The sequence below is a fragment of the Trachypithecus francoisi genome, unplaced genomic scaffold (genome assembly GCF_009764315.1).
Source record: "Trachypithecus francoisi isolate TF-2019V2 unplaced genomic scaffold, Tfra_2.0 Lachesis_group3, whole genome shotgun sequence".
Taxonomy (NCBI): Eukaryota; Metazoa; Chordata; class Mammalia; order Primates; family Cercopithecidae; genus Trachypithecus; species Trachypithecus francoisi.
The window spans coordinates 25,922,787-25,938,868 of NW_022681468.1; the positions used below are offsets into that span (position 1 = coordinate 25,922,787).

The window sequence follows — 16,082 nt, forward strand, 5'->3', positions numbered from 1 at the left end:
TAGAAAGTTTACTGAAGATAGAAAAAGAAACAAAATCTCCAGTACTCCGATGTGGCAAAAATGAGGTTTGATACTTTAAAATTTTGTTTTTGTTATTCTTTACACTTGGGTTAGAATTATAGATTTGTTGTATTTCTGTGTCTGTATCAGTTTTTAAAATGGAATAACTTTATAAAGAGATTAATAAAACTGTTGTGTTCGTCTGTCCAGAGTTATTTTTCACTTAGAAATCTTTAATGTTCTTTGCCTTAGTTATGGGAAAACAAACTAATGCAGTCCAGGGCAGTAGATGGATTTCATTCAGAAGAGCAGCAGCTTCTACTGCAAGTTCAACAGCAGCATCAACCCCAGCAGCAGCAGCATCACCACCATCACCATCATCAGCAAGCTCAGCCTCAGCAGACGGTACCTCAGCAAGCGCAGACTCAGCAGGTCCTTATTCCTGCATCACAGCAAGGTGAGACTGGATTTGTTTTCCTACTTATGACTTGGAAATTAAGTTTGTCATTATGAAAGAAGAGAAATATTCTACATGTCTTGGATCTTGTCTTTTAAGGGGCGCATGGAGAACCTAAAAGTAAACAAACAAAAACTCCTATGTTGATTTCGGGCTTTTTTTCCCCTTTCTCTTGGCTGAGGGGTGTGGGTGTATGTAAATGTATATAAATTTGTATAAAATGTAGATTGTATATGTAGAGTAATGGTAGACAGGTAATTTACTAATAGAAAGCCTAAGTTGTATTACTGTTTAGTTTTGAAAAGGCTATGTAGTGATGGATTTCCTAAAATAAGTTAAACCTAAAAGGTTTATTTACTAAGGGCTCTATTATTTTATATGGTAAAATAGTTATTTGCTTTCTCTGTGAAACATGTTCTTTCAGAGACATGTTTCAGATTAGTTTTTAAAATATATCTTAAATTCTAGAGTTTTTTGTATACTTTGGCAATCTGAAAATTCAGTTCCGTAGTAATTTATGTAAGCCTAAATGGACTGAATTAGATTTATTATAAGCGTGGCTATATAACATATCTTAATTTATATTTCTTGGATTAAAGCTAAGAAAAAGCAAATATTCGTAGACTGTGTCCATAGTGCTTTGTACTCTGCAAGTCATTTTATAGATACTGTTTCATTGGCACCTTATAAGGGCTTTGTAAAATAGCCCTTGGCTCAGTTTCACAGCTGAGGAAGATCTGAGCCCAGAAAAGGCTAAGAAACTTGATCTGTATTTTCTCTCATGGCACACATCTATTCAGTTATAAAACTTTCTGAGCATCCTAATTCAGTGCATCTACTTTTATGGGAGAGGACACTAGAAGTAGATGAAAAGTTCATTTTAATGTGATCATTTTGTTACTTATTTGCCTCATTTGACAGTATATATGTCTTAAAATTGGTAATGGTACATAGTAGAAGAGCCTATTTGGGTTATTTTACTGTTGATAGCTAGTGGTAATTTTCATACCTAATTTTAGTGTATACTTTGTATCAAATAATTTCATCCTTTTATTATTTTTTGATGACTGTTCTTCCTGTTGCCTTCAGAGCTGGCATTAGGATTTTAGGTCATCATAAATTAAAATATGATTTTCTTCACTCAGAGAATATTAGGATAATGGAGTTATCCGTCTGTTCTCTGAAATTTGCGGAATCAAACATAATTCCTTTTATGCTTAAATAACATTGCCATTATTTCTGATTTGTATTTTTTCCAACTTGGGCCGGTTCACCACACTTCAGGCAACCTAGTGGTCTCTTGCTTTCAGGAGGCCACCATATTGATGCCGAACTTAGTTGGACACCCAATCAGCATAGCGCACTATAGCCCAGAACTCCTGGGCTCAAGCGATCCTCCCACCTCAGCCTTCTGAGTTGCTGGGACTACAGTCATGCATCCCCGCATCCGGCTGATTTGTATTTTTTAAACAGTTGATGAAAGTAGCATGAGTCTGTCAACTGTCATATTGGAAGAAAAGGACTATGTAGATTTCAAAAACTAGTCACAACTTTTTGAGCTTACTTTTATTGGATTAGTAACTCATTGCAACAGTGGTGTCATTGTATCAGTAAAACAGTTACCCTTGAGTTAAGACAAAATTATGTTTGAAAATATCCAGTTTACTTAAGAATGCATAAAACTGTGTATGTGTGTATGTTTAGGTGTTAAGTAACTCACTACTTCATGTTCCTAAATTCCCTTGCATCCTTAGGAATTGTCACTTAAATTTTTTTTTTTTTTTTTTTTTGAGATGGAGCCTTGTCACCCATGCTGGAGTGCAGCGGCATGATCTCGGCTCACTGCAACCTCCAGTTCCCGAGTTCAAGTGATTTTCATGCCTCAGCCTGACACTCAGCTAATTTTTTTGTATTTTTAGTAGAGATGGGGTTTCACCATGATGTTGGTCAGTCTGGTCTCAAACTCCTGACCTCAAGTGATCCGCCTGCTTTGGCCTCCTAAAGTGCTGTGATAACAAGTGTGAGCCAACACGTCTGGGCTTAAATATTTGTGTTTTCTAGTATAGGGTGGGTATATCACAGCTGTTATTTGCCATATAAATGTCCTGAGATCAAATGATTGAAAGCATTTGAGTGCAGAAAACATGGAAAACATGAAAAAAGTTTTCATCATTGTATGTAAAGTGTTCTTGTGATCAGAAAATAGCCTCATGGTTCCTTGTTTACATGTGTACTTGTTTTTTTGTAGCCACAGCACCACAAGTTATTGTTCCAGATTCTAAGTTGATACAGCATATGAATGCATCAAACATGGTAAGACTCAGAATGTAGCAGTTTGATTGGCTATACTTAATTCTAACTCAAATTGTGATTATGCCTATATATGTCATGTATTAACAATTTGAAGTTTATTGAAGACTCAGGCAGAACAGCTATTTTAGTTTCCTGAATATTGGATCTGAAGTTTAGCTTGGTACCTAGACATTAAGGTTCATAAAATTATGGAATTGTTTAAGAATACCAAAATAATGGTGCTTTGTGAGAGTTACTCCATTCCCTACTATTTCCGAAAAAGTTTTAGGGTACCTACCAAACTTACAATGCCAAGTATGGTTCTGTTTCAGGAGACTTAGTAATTGCAAGAAGGGTGGGAAGGCTAAGAATTGTGAACTTTAAAAAAATGAAGATGAACTGTTTGGATAGTTCAGTATAACTATTTTTAAAATCAAGCATTTAAAAATATTGCTTTGACTTAACCATAATGTAGTTTAATAAGTCATTATAGTGTGTAAATAACCATAGAATACATTTTAACCAGTTGAGTTACATTAGAAGTTTTATATTTCTGAGGACTATCCACTAAACTTTACAAGTCCTCACTCATATTTTCTTTTTTTTTTTTTTTTTTTTTTTTTTGAGACGGAGTCTCACTCTGTCGCCCAGGCAGGCTGGAGTGCAGTGGCCGGATCTCAGCTCACTGCAAGCTCTGCCTCCCGGGTTTATGCCATTCTCCTGCCTCAGCCTCCCGAGTAGCTGGGACTACAGGCGCCCGCCACCTCGCCCGGCTAGTTTTTTTGTATTTTTTAGTAGAGACGGGGTTTCACCTTGTTAGCCAGGATGGTCTCGATCTCCTGACCTCGTGATCCGCCCGTCTCGGCCTCCCAAAGTGCTGGGATTACAGGCTTGAGCCACCGCGCCCGGCCTCATATTTTCAGATTACATTTCAGACATATAATATTTCTTGAACTACTCTGACTGTATTTTAATGTTTTATCCAAAAAAAAAAGAAAACAACTTCAAGCATATAGGTAAAGATTTTCTAAGGATCTGAAGAGGTTCTTTCAAGTTCACAGTTAAACTATACTACATTTGTTGAGAAATATTATATGTATGACATATAATATTTTTTTTTTTCCATTCAATTTTTTTTTTTTTTTGAGATGGAGTCTCGCTCTGTCACCCAGGCTGGAGTGCAGTGGCGTGATCTTGGCTAACTGCAACCTCTGCCTCCTAGGTTCAAGTGATCCTCCTACCTCAGCCTCCTGAGTGGCTGAGAGTACGGGTGTATGCCACCAACCCGGCTAATTTTTTTGTACTTTTAGTAGAGACGGGGTTTCACCATGTTGGCCAGGCTGGTCTCCAACTCCTGACCTCAAGTGATCCGCCCACTTCGGCCTCCCAAAGTGTTAGGATTACAGGTCTGAGCCATCACACCCAGCCTCAAGTTTTTTTTAAAAAAGCAGTGTATGAAAAGATCAGTTCTACTTTGTGAGTGATAGTGAATCACAAAGCTCATTTGTGGTTTATAAGCCAGATGAGAAGGGCTTACCCACTAGGCAAATGACTTCCTCCTACACATTACCAGCCTCACATATTCATACTGTGGCAGAATTGAAAGTTTCTACATGATAGTAGAAATTGCAGTTTTTAAATTCACAAATATCAAGGATTTCTATTTGTACTTGTAGTTACAGTTACTAGAATCATTTCGTTTACATGAGAATAAATTTCATGCCCGTTACTTCTCACAGATTTTTTATTGGAAAAAACTCCGCTTTAAGTCTCAGGCCCCAAGTTTTTTTAACCTCCACCCTTAAAAAAAAAAAAAGTCTCGGCCAGGCGCGGTGGCTCAAGCCTGTAGTCCCAGCACTTTGGACGGCCAAGACGGGCGGATCACGAGGTCAGGAGATCGAGACCATCCTGGCTGACACGGTGAAACCCCGTCTCTACTAAAAAATACAAAAAACTAGCCGGGCGAGGTGGCGGGCGCCTGTAATCCCAGCTACTCCCGAGGCTGAGGCAGAAGAATGGCATAAACCCGGGAGGCAGAGCTTGCAGTGAGCTGAGATCCGGCCACTGCACTCCAGCCTGGGTGACAGAGCCAGACTCTGTCTCAAAAAAAAAAAAAAAAGTCTCACTATCTGTTGCATATTGCAGTTGATGTTATTAAGACTATATCCTAGGGAATAACTCGCATTATTTTAAAACAAATTTTGGCAGAATCTTCGTTAACATATAAAAGAATTTTAAATGTTGTGGAAGAGAATTTTGAATTAATAAATTATTTCTGGGATAAAAATTAGTGGTCCATCTCTACTACTGGTTAAGTCTCCTTTATTCTAAAGAGCATATGTATTTAAACAAATTATAGGTCAGTTATTCAGGAAAATTGATTTAACATTTCTGTATATTTTACATTTTACTCTTGCTTTTAGTCAGTGTTTCCTTCATGTATTTCTGAACATAATCAGTATAGGCTTTGTATCAATGAAAGTGTTTTAGGTTTTTGTGGGTTTGCATTATTACTTCTGATTCAAAAATATTCAGCAAAAATAATTTGTTCTTTTTAATGGCTCTGTTTGCTTTAGAAATGAACTAATCATAAAAATGTGAGATAATAATAGTGGAAGGCTATTTCAGGGAACTTCTGTTAAACCATTGTTTTCAGTTCGTTTTTATGAAATGATTGTTCTAATGCATTATTTGTGTTTGGGCTGTTTTGTGGAATACAAGAAGAAATTTTAATAGTTACTAAGTATAAGGTGGTTTGTGTATGGTACATGACTCGGCAAATATCTGTTATGCAGCTTGAATTTGTTGGGGGTCTGCAGGTAGTTACTGGGTCATGTATTCTATATAGAAACTATTATGTCGGTTTGCTGGTAGAGGAAGAATTGTTATCTTTCAAAATACGAATTATAGGCCCTTGATATTTCTAAATAATATTTTTGTTGTTTTTTTGTTTTTAAATATTTCTTAATAGTATGTGGTGGTTAATATTTTCCTTAAACTTAGATAACCTTTAATTTGCTTATATAGACAAGATTTATCTTAATTGGGTAATTGAGTATTCAGCTTAAACACGGATCAACCTGGTGGGCTATAGTTAAATTCTGGAGACACAGTGGGTATTTCAGGCCCAAGCTGTAGAAATTACTTAGGTTTGTCAAGTGGCAACAAGTTTATTTTCTTGGAAAGCTATATACCTAGACCCCAGACTAGACAGTAGTTGAATTATTAACTCAGTTTAATAATTTTCCAAGTTTGTTGACATCTCTGACACTAGCATTTCCAAAGCAGTTATATTTATTTTTTTAAGCTTTTCTAGATATGGGTAGTTCTAAAAATGTGTAGATTAGATTGAATGTATGGATGGTTGGTACCCAAAAAAGATTGAAAAGAGAGGGAAAAAACTACCAAAATGTATAGCTCTAGTGGGATACAGGAAAATACTTAAAGTACAGAATAAAAAACAAGAGAATGGCATAATTCTTTGTGGGAGGACAGGAGGAGAAAACTCTCCAGAACTCTCCAGGAAGTCAAGAATTTGTCTTGGATTTAAAGAAATTCATAATATAGTCCCGTGTATATCTTTATAACTTAAGTGTCACATACTAACTTCGTTTCAAAATGTTGAAATTAAAGTTTGTGACTGTCGCCCAGGCTGGAGTGCAATGGTGCAATCTCAGCTTACTGCAACCTCACCTTCCAAGTTCAAGCCATCCTTCCACCTCAGCCTCCCAAGTAGCTGGGACTACAGGTGTGCACCACCACGCTCAGCTAATTTTTGTATTTTTTGTAGAGAAGGGTTTCACCACATCGCCCCGGCTGGTCTCAAACTCCTGAGCTCAAGCGATCTGCCTGCCTGGGCATCCTAAAGTCCTGGGATTACAAGTGTGAGCCACTGTGCCTGGTGTGGCTTTTCTTAAGAATTACAGAATTTTTGTATTAATCGGTTCTTAATACATGTTTCACCTAGAATATAATGCCAATACGTCCCTTTTTTTCTTTGCTAATATGACATCTTAGAAGAATTTTCAGCTATCCTCCCTGTGAAGTCTTCTGATATAGTGTTCTTTATAGATATCTGTTGATTTTAGTAGAAATTTTAAGTTAAGAATTCTAAAAAGTAGACAATTATACTTCTACCTCAAGGAAATGGGGATAAGGAAACAGTGGGAAAGGAAGCAGTAATGAAATAGGTATTCCATATATTGTACAGCATTGTTAATGTGGGTGTTGTCTAAAAGTGTATAGGTTAGATTAAGTATAGGAAGGCTTGGTACCTTAAAGAAGATTGATGGGACAAGAAGGAAAAAAAAAAGCTACAGTACCTGTGAGATTTACTTAGAGCACCTTCTCTAGGGGAAAAAACCAATTATATTGTCGTATTTAACAGCTTAAAATAATTTAGTAGGTTGTTTAGGCTAGGTTGGTCTTTCTTGTACCATTTTATAAAATGGGATTTAGCCTTACTAGATTTTTAAAATTTTGATATATTCTAAACAAAAAGTTTCATATACTATTAAAATATGTGGCCGGGCGCGGTGGCTCAAGCCTGTAATCCCAGCACTTTGGGAGGCCGAGACGGGCGGATCACGAGGTCAGGAGTTCGAGACCATCCTGGCTAACACGGTGAAACCCTGTCTCTACTAAAAAATACAAAAAAAGCTAGCCGGGCGAGGTGGCTGGCGCCTGTAGTCCCAGCTACTTGGGAGGCTGAGGCAGGAGAATGGCGTAAACCCGGGAGGCAGAGCTTTCAGTGAGCTGAGATCCGGCCACTGCACTCCAGCCCGGGCGACAGAGCGAGACTCCGTCTCAAAAAAAAAAAAAAAAAAAAAATGCTAGAAATAAACAGATAGTATTATATATGTATGTGGTTTTGATATTTTTTCTTTGTGTTTTTCAGAGTGCTGCTGCAACGGCTGCTACCTTAGCACTTCCTGCAGGTGTGACTCCTGTTCAGCAGATACTAACAAATTCAGGTAATTAGGAATGATGGAACCATTTTAAAATGTAATTCAGAAAATTGTACTATCTAGCCCTTAGGTTTTGTCGTCTAACTTTGAGGGCTGTAATACATACAACTGTAATCGTTGTTGAGGATACAGTAAAGAAGATGAAAATTGTACTTGAACCTTTGATCTGTGCATGATAACCCTTTTATTGAAGTATGATTATATAAAAATGCTTACTTAGTTTTTTATTAAACACATTTACCATGCCAAGTGAGTATTAAACTTATTTGAACTTGTGATATCAAAGTAATTCCTAGAGCATATTAAGAGCAAATTTATTGTATGCTATTATTATACATAGTATCTCTTCATTGACAAAAGACCAGTGTCTAGCTCATGTGTTTTGGCATATTAGTACTTGAAAAATTTATTAACATGGATTTTAAGTGTCCCCTGTAATCTTGATTATATAGTTATTATTTATTTTGTATTCTGTGTATATGTTATTTTTGTTATTGTAAATTTGTGAAATTAGGGGTTATCTTGCTACATATTTAATAAGATGTAATTTGCTTTTTAATCAATTCAAGATTCTGGGTTATCTAAAGGAACATATTGGAATTTGATTCTGTGTGACTTGTATGACGATGATAACTGGTTAGCGAACTTTTATTGCTTTTACCAATTTTGAAGCAAAGTTCTGTGGTACTTTGTTTGGTTCAAGATATTAAATGAACTGTTAAGCTTTTGTTCCTTTAAAGCTTTAAAAATGAACAGCTCCCAAAGTGTCTGATCTTACTGCTCTTTCTTGACTCCTAAGGTTAGCAAAGATAATGTAAGCTTTAGTCAAGTCTCATAATCTGTTGTTAAAACCTTGTTGGAAATAGCTGAATGAGGATGTAAATATAAAAAATAAAACATTTTAAGGAATGTATTTGAACATGGCGAGAAGTCAGAGAAGGGGAGGATTATGCATACTGTGTAGGAATGATAGTCTTTAATAAAATTGTTAGTTTTCTTGATAATTTCTTGTGCCTTTGGTGGTATGAAATTAAATATGAATTCATTTCTTTTGAGATGGTCACTGCTAAAATGATAAGTTGGAATGCATGTTTTTTGCTTTAGGCCAGCTTCTTCAGGTGGTCAGAGCAGCCAATGGTGCCCAGTATATCTTTCAGCCTCAGCAGTCAGTGGTTCTACAACAACAGGTGATACCACAGATGCAGCCTGGTGGAGTACAAGCTCCTGTTATACAGCAGGTAAAATAATCTTCTATTATGATCAGTATGGGGTTCTGTTTTCTTCTCTTTGTATTCCCTGGGTACTTTCCCTCTCCTTATATGCACAAAAGACTTCTTCAGTGCTATACACCCAGTTGTTTCTAATTTCTCCTGTATACAGCTTAACTTAGATTCAACATGTATTAAACATGTATTAAAAAATTGCTGTTGTCTCTGCCCATCCTTCATCATCCCCTCAAAGGTGGCAGCACTCTCCTTCCAGCCTTCTAAGCTGTTCATTCGGCCTTTATTCAATAAGCAGTTACTGAGTCTCGGGCTATTTATAAGAGTCATGAGATTTAGGAGTGAATGAGACAGACATGACTCTAGTTTTATGATGCTTTGTTTTCTGGGTCTGGGTGTGTAGAATCCTCCCTTTTCCTTACCTCTAATATCCAAGGTATCAAGCCCTACCAATTTTTGTTAATAGTTTTTCTTTTCTTTTCTTTTCTTTCTTTTTTTTTTTTTTGAGACGGAGTCTTGCTCTTTCACCTAGGCTGGAGCGCAGTGGCGCAATCTCGGCTCACTGCAACATCTGCCTCCTGGGTTCAAGTGATTCTCCTGCCTCAGCCTCCCAAGTAGCTAGGACTACAGGTGCCCACCACCACGCCCGGCTAATTTTTTGTATTTTTTGTAGAGACAGGGTTTCACCATGTTAGCCAGGATGGTCTCAATTTCCTGACCTTGTGATCTACCTGCCTTGGCCTCCCAAAGTGCTGGGATTACAGGCATGAGCCACTGCACCCGGCCTTTTTTTTTTCTTTAACTGCAGTTTTGCCATGGTTGCAGTCCCTTAATATGTTTGACACTGTTTTTTTTCTCAGCCTCTTTTTTCATTTCCTTAGTTCATAGTGTCCATAATTTGTCAGTAAATACTGTGTTGTCTCCTTAATGGTTTCTCTGCCTCTCATCTTGTGCCCTCCTAACCTGGCTGTTTTATAGTCATCTTTCTTTTTTTTTTTTTTTTTTGAGACAGAGTGTTGCCTGTCGCCTAAGCTGGAGTGCAATGGTACAATCTCAGCTCACTGCAACTTCTGTCTCCTGGGTTCAAGTGATTCTTCTGCTTAGCCTTCTGAGTAACTGGGATTACAGGCACGCACTACTGCACCCAGCTAAATTTTGTATTTTTAATAGAGACGGAGTTTCGCCATGTTGGCTAGGCTGGCCTTGAACTCCTGACTTCAGGTGATCCGCCCGCTTTGGCCTCCCAAAGTGCTGGGATTATGGGCATGAGCCACTGCGCCTGGCCTATCTTTCTAAAAATCTTAAAACCTTTTAACAGCTTTTTATTGCCTACTGAGAAAAGCCTAAACAACTCAACATGGTTTATAAGATCTTTTTGTGGATCTTGTTTCTTTGAACTCTGCAGGTTTATTTCTTGCCATGCTCCCAGGTATTTTCTTAGCTGCATTTACATCAAAATAAACACTTGGATCTACTTGTGTTATATTCTTGTGCTGTGAGCACTAAAATGAAAGAGGAATGGTTATTTTCTTGAGGAACTTATGTACTTTATTTGTTTATGTGTCTGTCTCTTTTTTAAATGTCACTAAAATAGTATGACGATAGAGACAAGATCAGATCAGTAATATTAATCCAGTTTATTTACATCTTTCCAAAATTAGGTACTGCTTTCACTTCTGGGTTTCACTTGATGTTACACGTCTCTTAAGAATGCCGTCTGGCAACTCCCTGCCCGTCCGCTAAACAAATAGAAAAACCTGGCTAATCTCCTTAAAGCAGCGGTCCCCCAGCTTTTTGACACCAGGGACTAGTTTTGCGGAAGACAGTTTTTCCACGTATTGGGCAGCAGGGATGGGTTCAGGGTGAAACTTTTAATTCAGACCATCAGGCGTAAGGAGTGCACAACCTCCATCCTTGCATGTGCAGTTCACAGTAGGGTTCCTGCTCCTATGAGAATCTCATGCTGCCGCTGATCTGACAGGAGGCAGAGTTCAGGTGGTAATGCTGGCTCATCCACCACTCACCTCCTGCTGTGCAGCCTGGTTTCTAACAGGGGTTGGGGACCGCTGCTTTTAAGCACAAACAGAAACTCAACTATTATTTACTAATAATATAAGTAATATTTGATCATGCTTTGTCCCCCAAGTTGGATTTGGTACACTCTCTTGTGTTCCCATAATACTGTGTCATATTTGTACTATGTCTTGTCTCTTTTTGAGTTGTTAGTGCTTTGTCTATTTTACCATTTTTTTCGTCTTTTGTACTGTTACACCATGTGTAAGCGTTTTAAAGGAAATTCTGTCTTATTTTTGCATTCCTTCAACCTAATGGCAAGTAATAAGCATCCAGTCTTCCTCCTTTATTGTAATACGTATAGTATGTATAGTTAATATTTGTTAGTGTATATTTTTTTAAGCTGTGGCTTACTTTAGAATGTTAGATGCAGAACCTGGAAAGGAACTTCAGAAATCTGATCTAGTGGTTTTTAGAAAAATAATTAGCTTTTATCTCACACTGAATCAGAATATTAGTGGTATGACCAAGGTACTTGGTCAGTACGTTTTAAGCTGCCAGGTGGTTCTTATTTGCAGCCAGGGTTGAAAACCATTAATCCTAGTCTGACAGTGAAATGGCAGAGGCCAAGAGGAGTTAAATGACTTGCTTCTGCTGTATTTATGTCTGACTTTAGACAAAAGTAGAGCCAGGTTGGCCAGGCACAGTGGCTCATGCCTGTAATCCCAGTACTTTGGGAGGCGGGCGGATCACGAGGTCATGGTTTGAGACCAGCCTGACCAATATGGTAAAACCCCTTCTCTACTAAAAATACGTAATTAGCTGGGCATGGTGGCACGCACCTGTAGTCCCAGCTACTCAGGAGGCTGAGACAGGAGAATTGCTTGAACCCAGGAGGCAGGGGTTGCAGTGAGCTGAGATTGCACCATTGCAGTCCAGCTTGGGTGACAAAACTAGACTCCATCTAAAAAAAAAAAAAAAGGTAGACCCAGGTTTTCAGATTCTCAGTCCAGTGTTCTTCGTGTGAAGGCAGTGTATAAAACTCTTGGCCTGGTATCTGGCGTATACATAGTATGTGCTCAGTGAATGAAGCAGTTATCTTTAGAAAATCCTTATTTTCCAGAAATTTGATAAAGTAGAAATTTAGTGGGTCACTACACTAGTTAAACATTGCTTTTGTACTTTGGTAGTTTTAACTGTGTGTGAAATATGGCCATTCTGGTGATTCTTCAGCATTTGTTCCTATTTCTGTGTACTGTACTTGATCCTCTTAACTAGTTACTGTTATGTGGTTTTCTTTGGCTTTAGGTACTGGCTCCTCTTCCTGGAGGGATTTCACCACAGACAGGTGTCATCATCCAGCCTCAGCAAATCTTATTTACAGGAAATAAGACTCAAGTTATACCTACGACAGTGGCAGCACCTACACCAGCCCAAGCACAGATAACTGCAACTGGCCAGCAGCAACCACAGGCCCAGCCTGCTCAAACACAAGCTCCATTGGTCTTACAAGTTGATGGAACTGGGGATACATCGTCTGAAGAAGATGAAGATGAAGAAGAAGACTATGATGATGATGAGGAGGAAGACAAAGAGAAAGATGGAGCTGAAGATGGGCAGGTGGAAGAAGTAAGTTTCTAGTAAAATACTTACAATGATAATCTACTTGATTTTTCCATTTTTAGTTGGTGCAAAACTGATAAATTATATCCTATTTTTTCAGAGACTGTTAGGTGCTGTACAACGTAAGATTTTAAAGGTAAAGTTAGATTGATTTAACTTTAGTAAGGTTTTTATATTCTGGCTATATTTATCTTCATAAAATGTAACTATTTCATATAGCTGGTAATAAATTATAACAAATTAAATTGTATTAAAGTGTGGTAAAGAGTACAGGTAATTCTAACTGGCTTACGCATTTATAATGTGGCTTAAACATAAGACATTGGTAGATAAATAGATGTGGTTAATCTTTTGCTTCAGTAATTTAAAAAGCATGGCAATATTTGGGGAGAGAGCAAACTCAAGAACCAAATGTCACAAATTTATTAAATATTTAAAACCTTTTGGTCCATGTTCTGTACCACTTCCTTAAAAACCTATGTACCCTTAATGTCTGTGTTCTTCTAGAAGCATATAAGTATGCCTTTGTTTTCCTCACTATTCCAGCTTAGTTATTAGGTTCCAAAAACTATTTGTCCCACCACAGTTTTCATTTTAATTGCCTTCGTTAGCCTAAAATGTAGTCTTCTTGTTTCTTAGTACAAAGTTCTTCTAAATTAAGTAATTTTTTTCCCTAAAGAAAACATAGTTTATTATTGAATATTGAATAGACACAAATGAATAGAAATGTTTCAAGATAAAAATCATCCTGGTGCCCCCCATCTGGTTAAAATAAAATTCCATTATTTAAAGCACCTTGGGTGCCTCTCCCTAATCCCATATTCTTTCCTAGGCCATCAGAGTACCTTTGCTCATACATTTGTGTTGATTATTAATTGCTTTTATATTTTACCATATATATTTATATTCCTAAATAGCTTATTGTTTAGTTTTGCATGTTTATAACATAAGTGAAGTAATTACGTATTCTTCTGCAAGTTGGTTTTTTTCCCTCAAAATAATATTCCTGAGGTTTATCCAAGTTGTTGCATATAGCTATAATTATTTTCATTGCTGAATATACCATAATTTTATTTATCAATTTTTCTAATCCAGTGGACATCAGGATTGTTTCTAATTGTTTACTGTTACAAACAGTTATAAAATATTGTAGTGTATGTCTTCTGGGGACACAAATGCAAGAGGTTCTCTAAATTTTATACCTAAACATTGAACTTCTGGCTCCTAAGGCATGCACTTCTGCAACTTTACAATAAAATGCCAAATCACTTCTGCCATTCAGTACATAATTGTGCAGATGTCCATACCGCCTTATCAATACCTGATAGTGTCAGGCTTCCTAATTTTTGCTGATCTGGTAGGTAGAAAATAGTATTTCATTTTGGTTTTAGTTAGCATTTCCTCACTTAGGAGTTTTAGCCTCTTTTTGTATATTTATTTGATATTGTGTTTTGTGTGGAAGTGCTTGTTGAAGTCTCTTGCCCATATTCCCCCCTAAATTCTTTATATTTGAATGCTACTCTAAGTAACATGTTTTATTACCTTTTCCAGTTGTTTATTGGTAGTATGGAAATATGTAGAGCGTTTAATATTCATCCTTGAACCAGCCACCTTCCTAATGTCTTTTGTTAGTCCTCATAATGTATCTGTAGATTCTTTTATATCTTCTGTGTAGACATTCACATCTTATATGAAGAATGGCAGTTTTTTGTGGCTTGTTGGCTACGCCTTCCAGAACAATATTGATTAGAAATGGTGATAGCAGGCACTGTTCTCTTCTTCTGAAAATGAAAATTAATCTTTTCCATGCTTCACTGTTAAGTTTAATGTTCATTGTGGGTTTTTTTTTTTTTTTTAATGGATATCTTCATCAGGTTAAGTATATTTCCTTCTTTGCATTGCTTTGTTTTTTAAACTATAAGCGGATGTTGCGTTTGATTAAACAGTTTTTCTGCGATGATTGATTGTACAATTTCTCACTGTAATGTTGTTTATATGAATTTCATTAATTGATTTTCTATTTGTAAACCAATCTTGTATTCCTGGGGTAGCGTAACTTGATCATTTTATATTTCTCTTTTTATCAATTACTGAATTCATTTTGTTGGGGACTTTTTTGTAGATACTTATGAGTGATAGATACTGTCTGTGATTTTCTGTTCTCATTCTCTTATGAGGTTTTCAGGTTACATTAGCTTTATAAAATGAATTTGGGGACATGTTTCCTCTATTTTGAACTCTTTTTTTTTTTCAAAGATTGTATTTTATTCTTCTGTTGATAATTTGTTAAAACATGCCACTACAGATACCTGGGTCTAGTAATCTCATGCCCTTCAAGTATTTTGTTTCCGTTTGAGACCTTTTTGATAAATTATGTTTTTCTAGGACTCTGTATATTTATCTAAATTTTCAAGTTGATTAACATAAAGTGAATCATGATACTGTCTTTTTGATGCCAGAATCCTTTGTCATCTTCATTCCTAATATAATTATTGTGCCATCTCTTTTTTTCCTGTTCAGTCTTGTCAGGGGTGTATAGATTTCATCAGTGTTTTCAAAGACTAAACTTTTAGCTTTATTCTCTCTAGTGTGTTTTTCCCATTCTATTCTTTTCTGTTCTATTCTGACTTAACTGTTTTGTTTGTAAAGAATATGATCTGTGTGATGTGTGAATCCTTTGAAATTGCTTGAGACTTGCTTGATTTGGTCAGTTTTTGGGTTTTGGTTTTTGTATATGCTTTGAAAAGAATGTGTTTTCTGCACCTGTTTGGTACTTGTATGTGTCTGTTAGACTTACATTTTTACACTGGCAGTAGGTTTGCTCAGATGCTCTTTGTGTGTCCTTGATATTTTTTGTGTGCTTGATCCTTTCTTTTCTTTTTTTTTTTTTTGAGATGGAGTCTTGCTCTGTCGCCCAGCCTGGAGCGCAGTGGCATGATCTCGGCTCACTGCAGGCTCTGCCCCCCGGATTCACGCTATTCTCCTGCCTCAGCCTCCCGAGTTGCTGGGACTATAGGCTCCTGCCACCTCATCCCACTAATTTTTTGTATTTTTAGTAGAGACGGGGTTTCACCATGTTAGCCAGGATGGTCTCGATTTCCTGACCTTGTGATCCACCCACCTCGGCCTCTCAAAGTGCTGAGATTACAGGCGTGAGCCACCGGGCCCGGCCACTTGATCCATTTTTTACTACTGAGTGAGATATGTTCATGTCTCCTACTATGGTAGTTGATAAGTTTCTTCTTGTTTTTCTGCCATTTTTCCTTTTTATATTTTGAGCCTCAAAGCAGGTGCATGTAAGTTTCACATTCATTGTTTTTTTCTCAGTGAATTGAACCATTTATGATCATATGTCTTAATTTATTGCTAGTAATTTTTTTGTTAACCATAAAGTCTGTTTGTGTAATACTAATAGAGCTATACCAGCTTTGTTGTGGTTAGAATTTGCCAGGTACAGCTTTTTTCATTCTTTCACTTTTCAAATATTTTGGATCTGTAAACTTTAGG

The 16,082-nt window shown here is 37.0% G+C and overlaps 1 protein-coding gene and 1 non-coding gene across 3 annotated transcripts in view; both read left to right on the top strand.

Annotated features, from left to right (window-relative positions):
* The window catches only part of GTF2A1 (general transcription factor IIA subunit 1), a 49,015-nt gene that overhangs the window by 18,969 nt on the left and 13,964 nt on the right, over nucleotides 1-16,082 (top strand). For both annotated transcript variants that reach the window (XM_033187241.1, XM_033187240.1), the window contains exons 3-7: nucleotides 253-457; nucleotides 2,706-2,770; nucleotides 7,647-7,722; nucleotides 8,821-8,954; nucleotides 12,261-12,581. In XM_033187241.1, coding sequence (XP_033043132.1) covers nucleotides 253-457; nucleotides 2,706-2,770; nucleotides 7,647-7,722; nucleotides 8,821-8,954; nucleotides 12,261-12,581 — 801 coding nt within the window. The remainder of the gene's footprint in view (nucleotides 1-252; nucleotides 458-2,705; nucleotides 2,771-7,646; nucleotides 7,723-8,820; nucleotides 8,955-12,260; nucleotides 12,582-16,082) is intronic.
* LOC117071904 lies at nucleotides 1,519-1,662 on the top strand. The gene has a single exon (XR_004432629.1). It is a non-coding gene; the product is annotated as a small nucleolar RNA SNORA79 (small nucleolar RNA).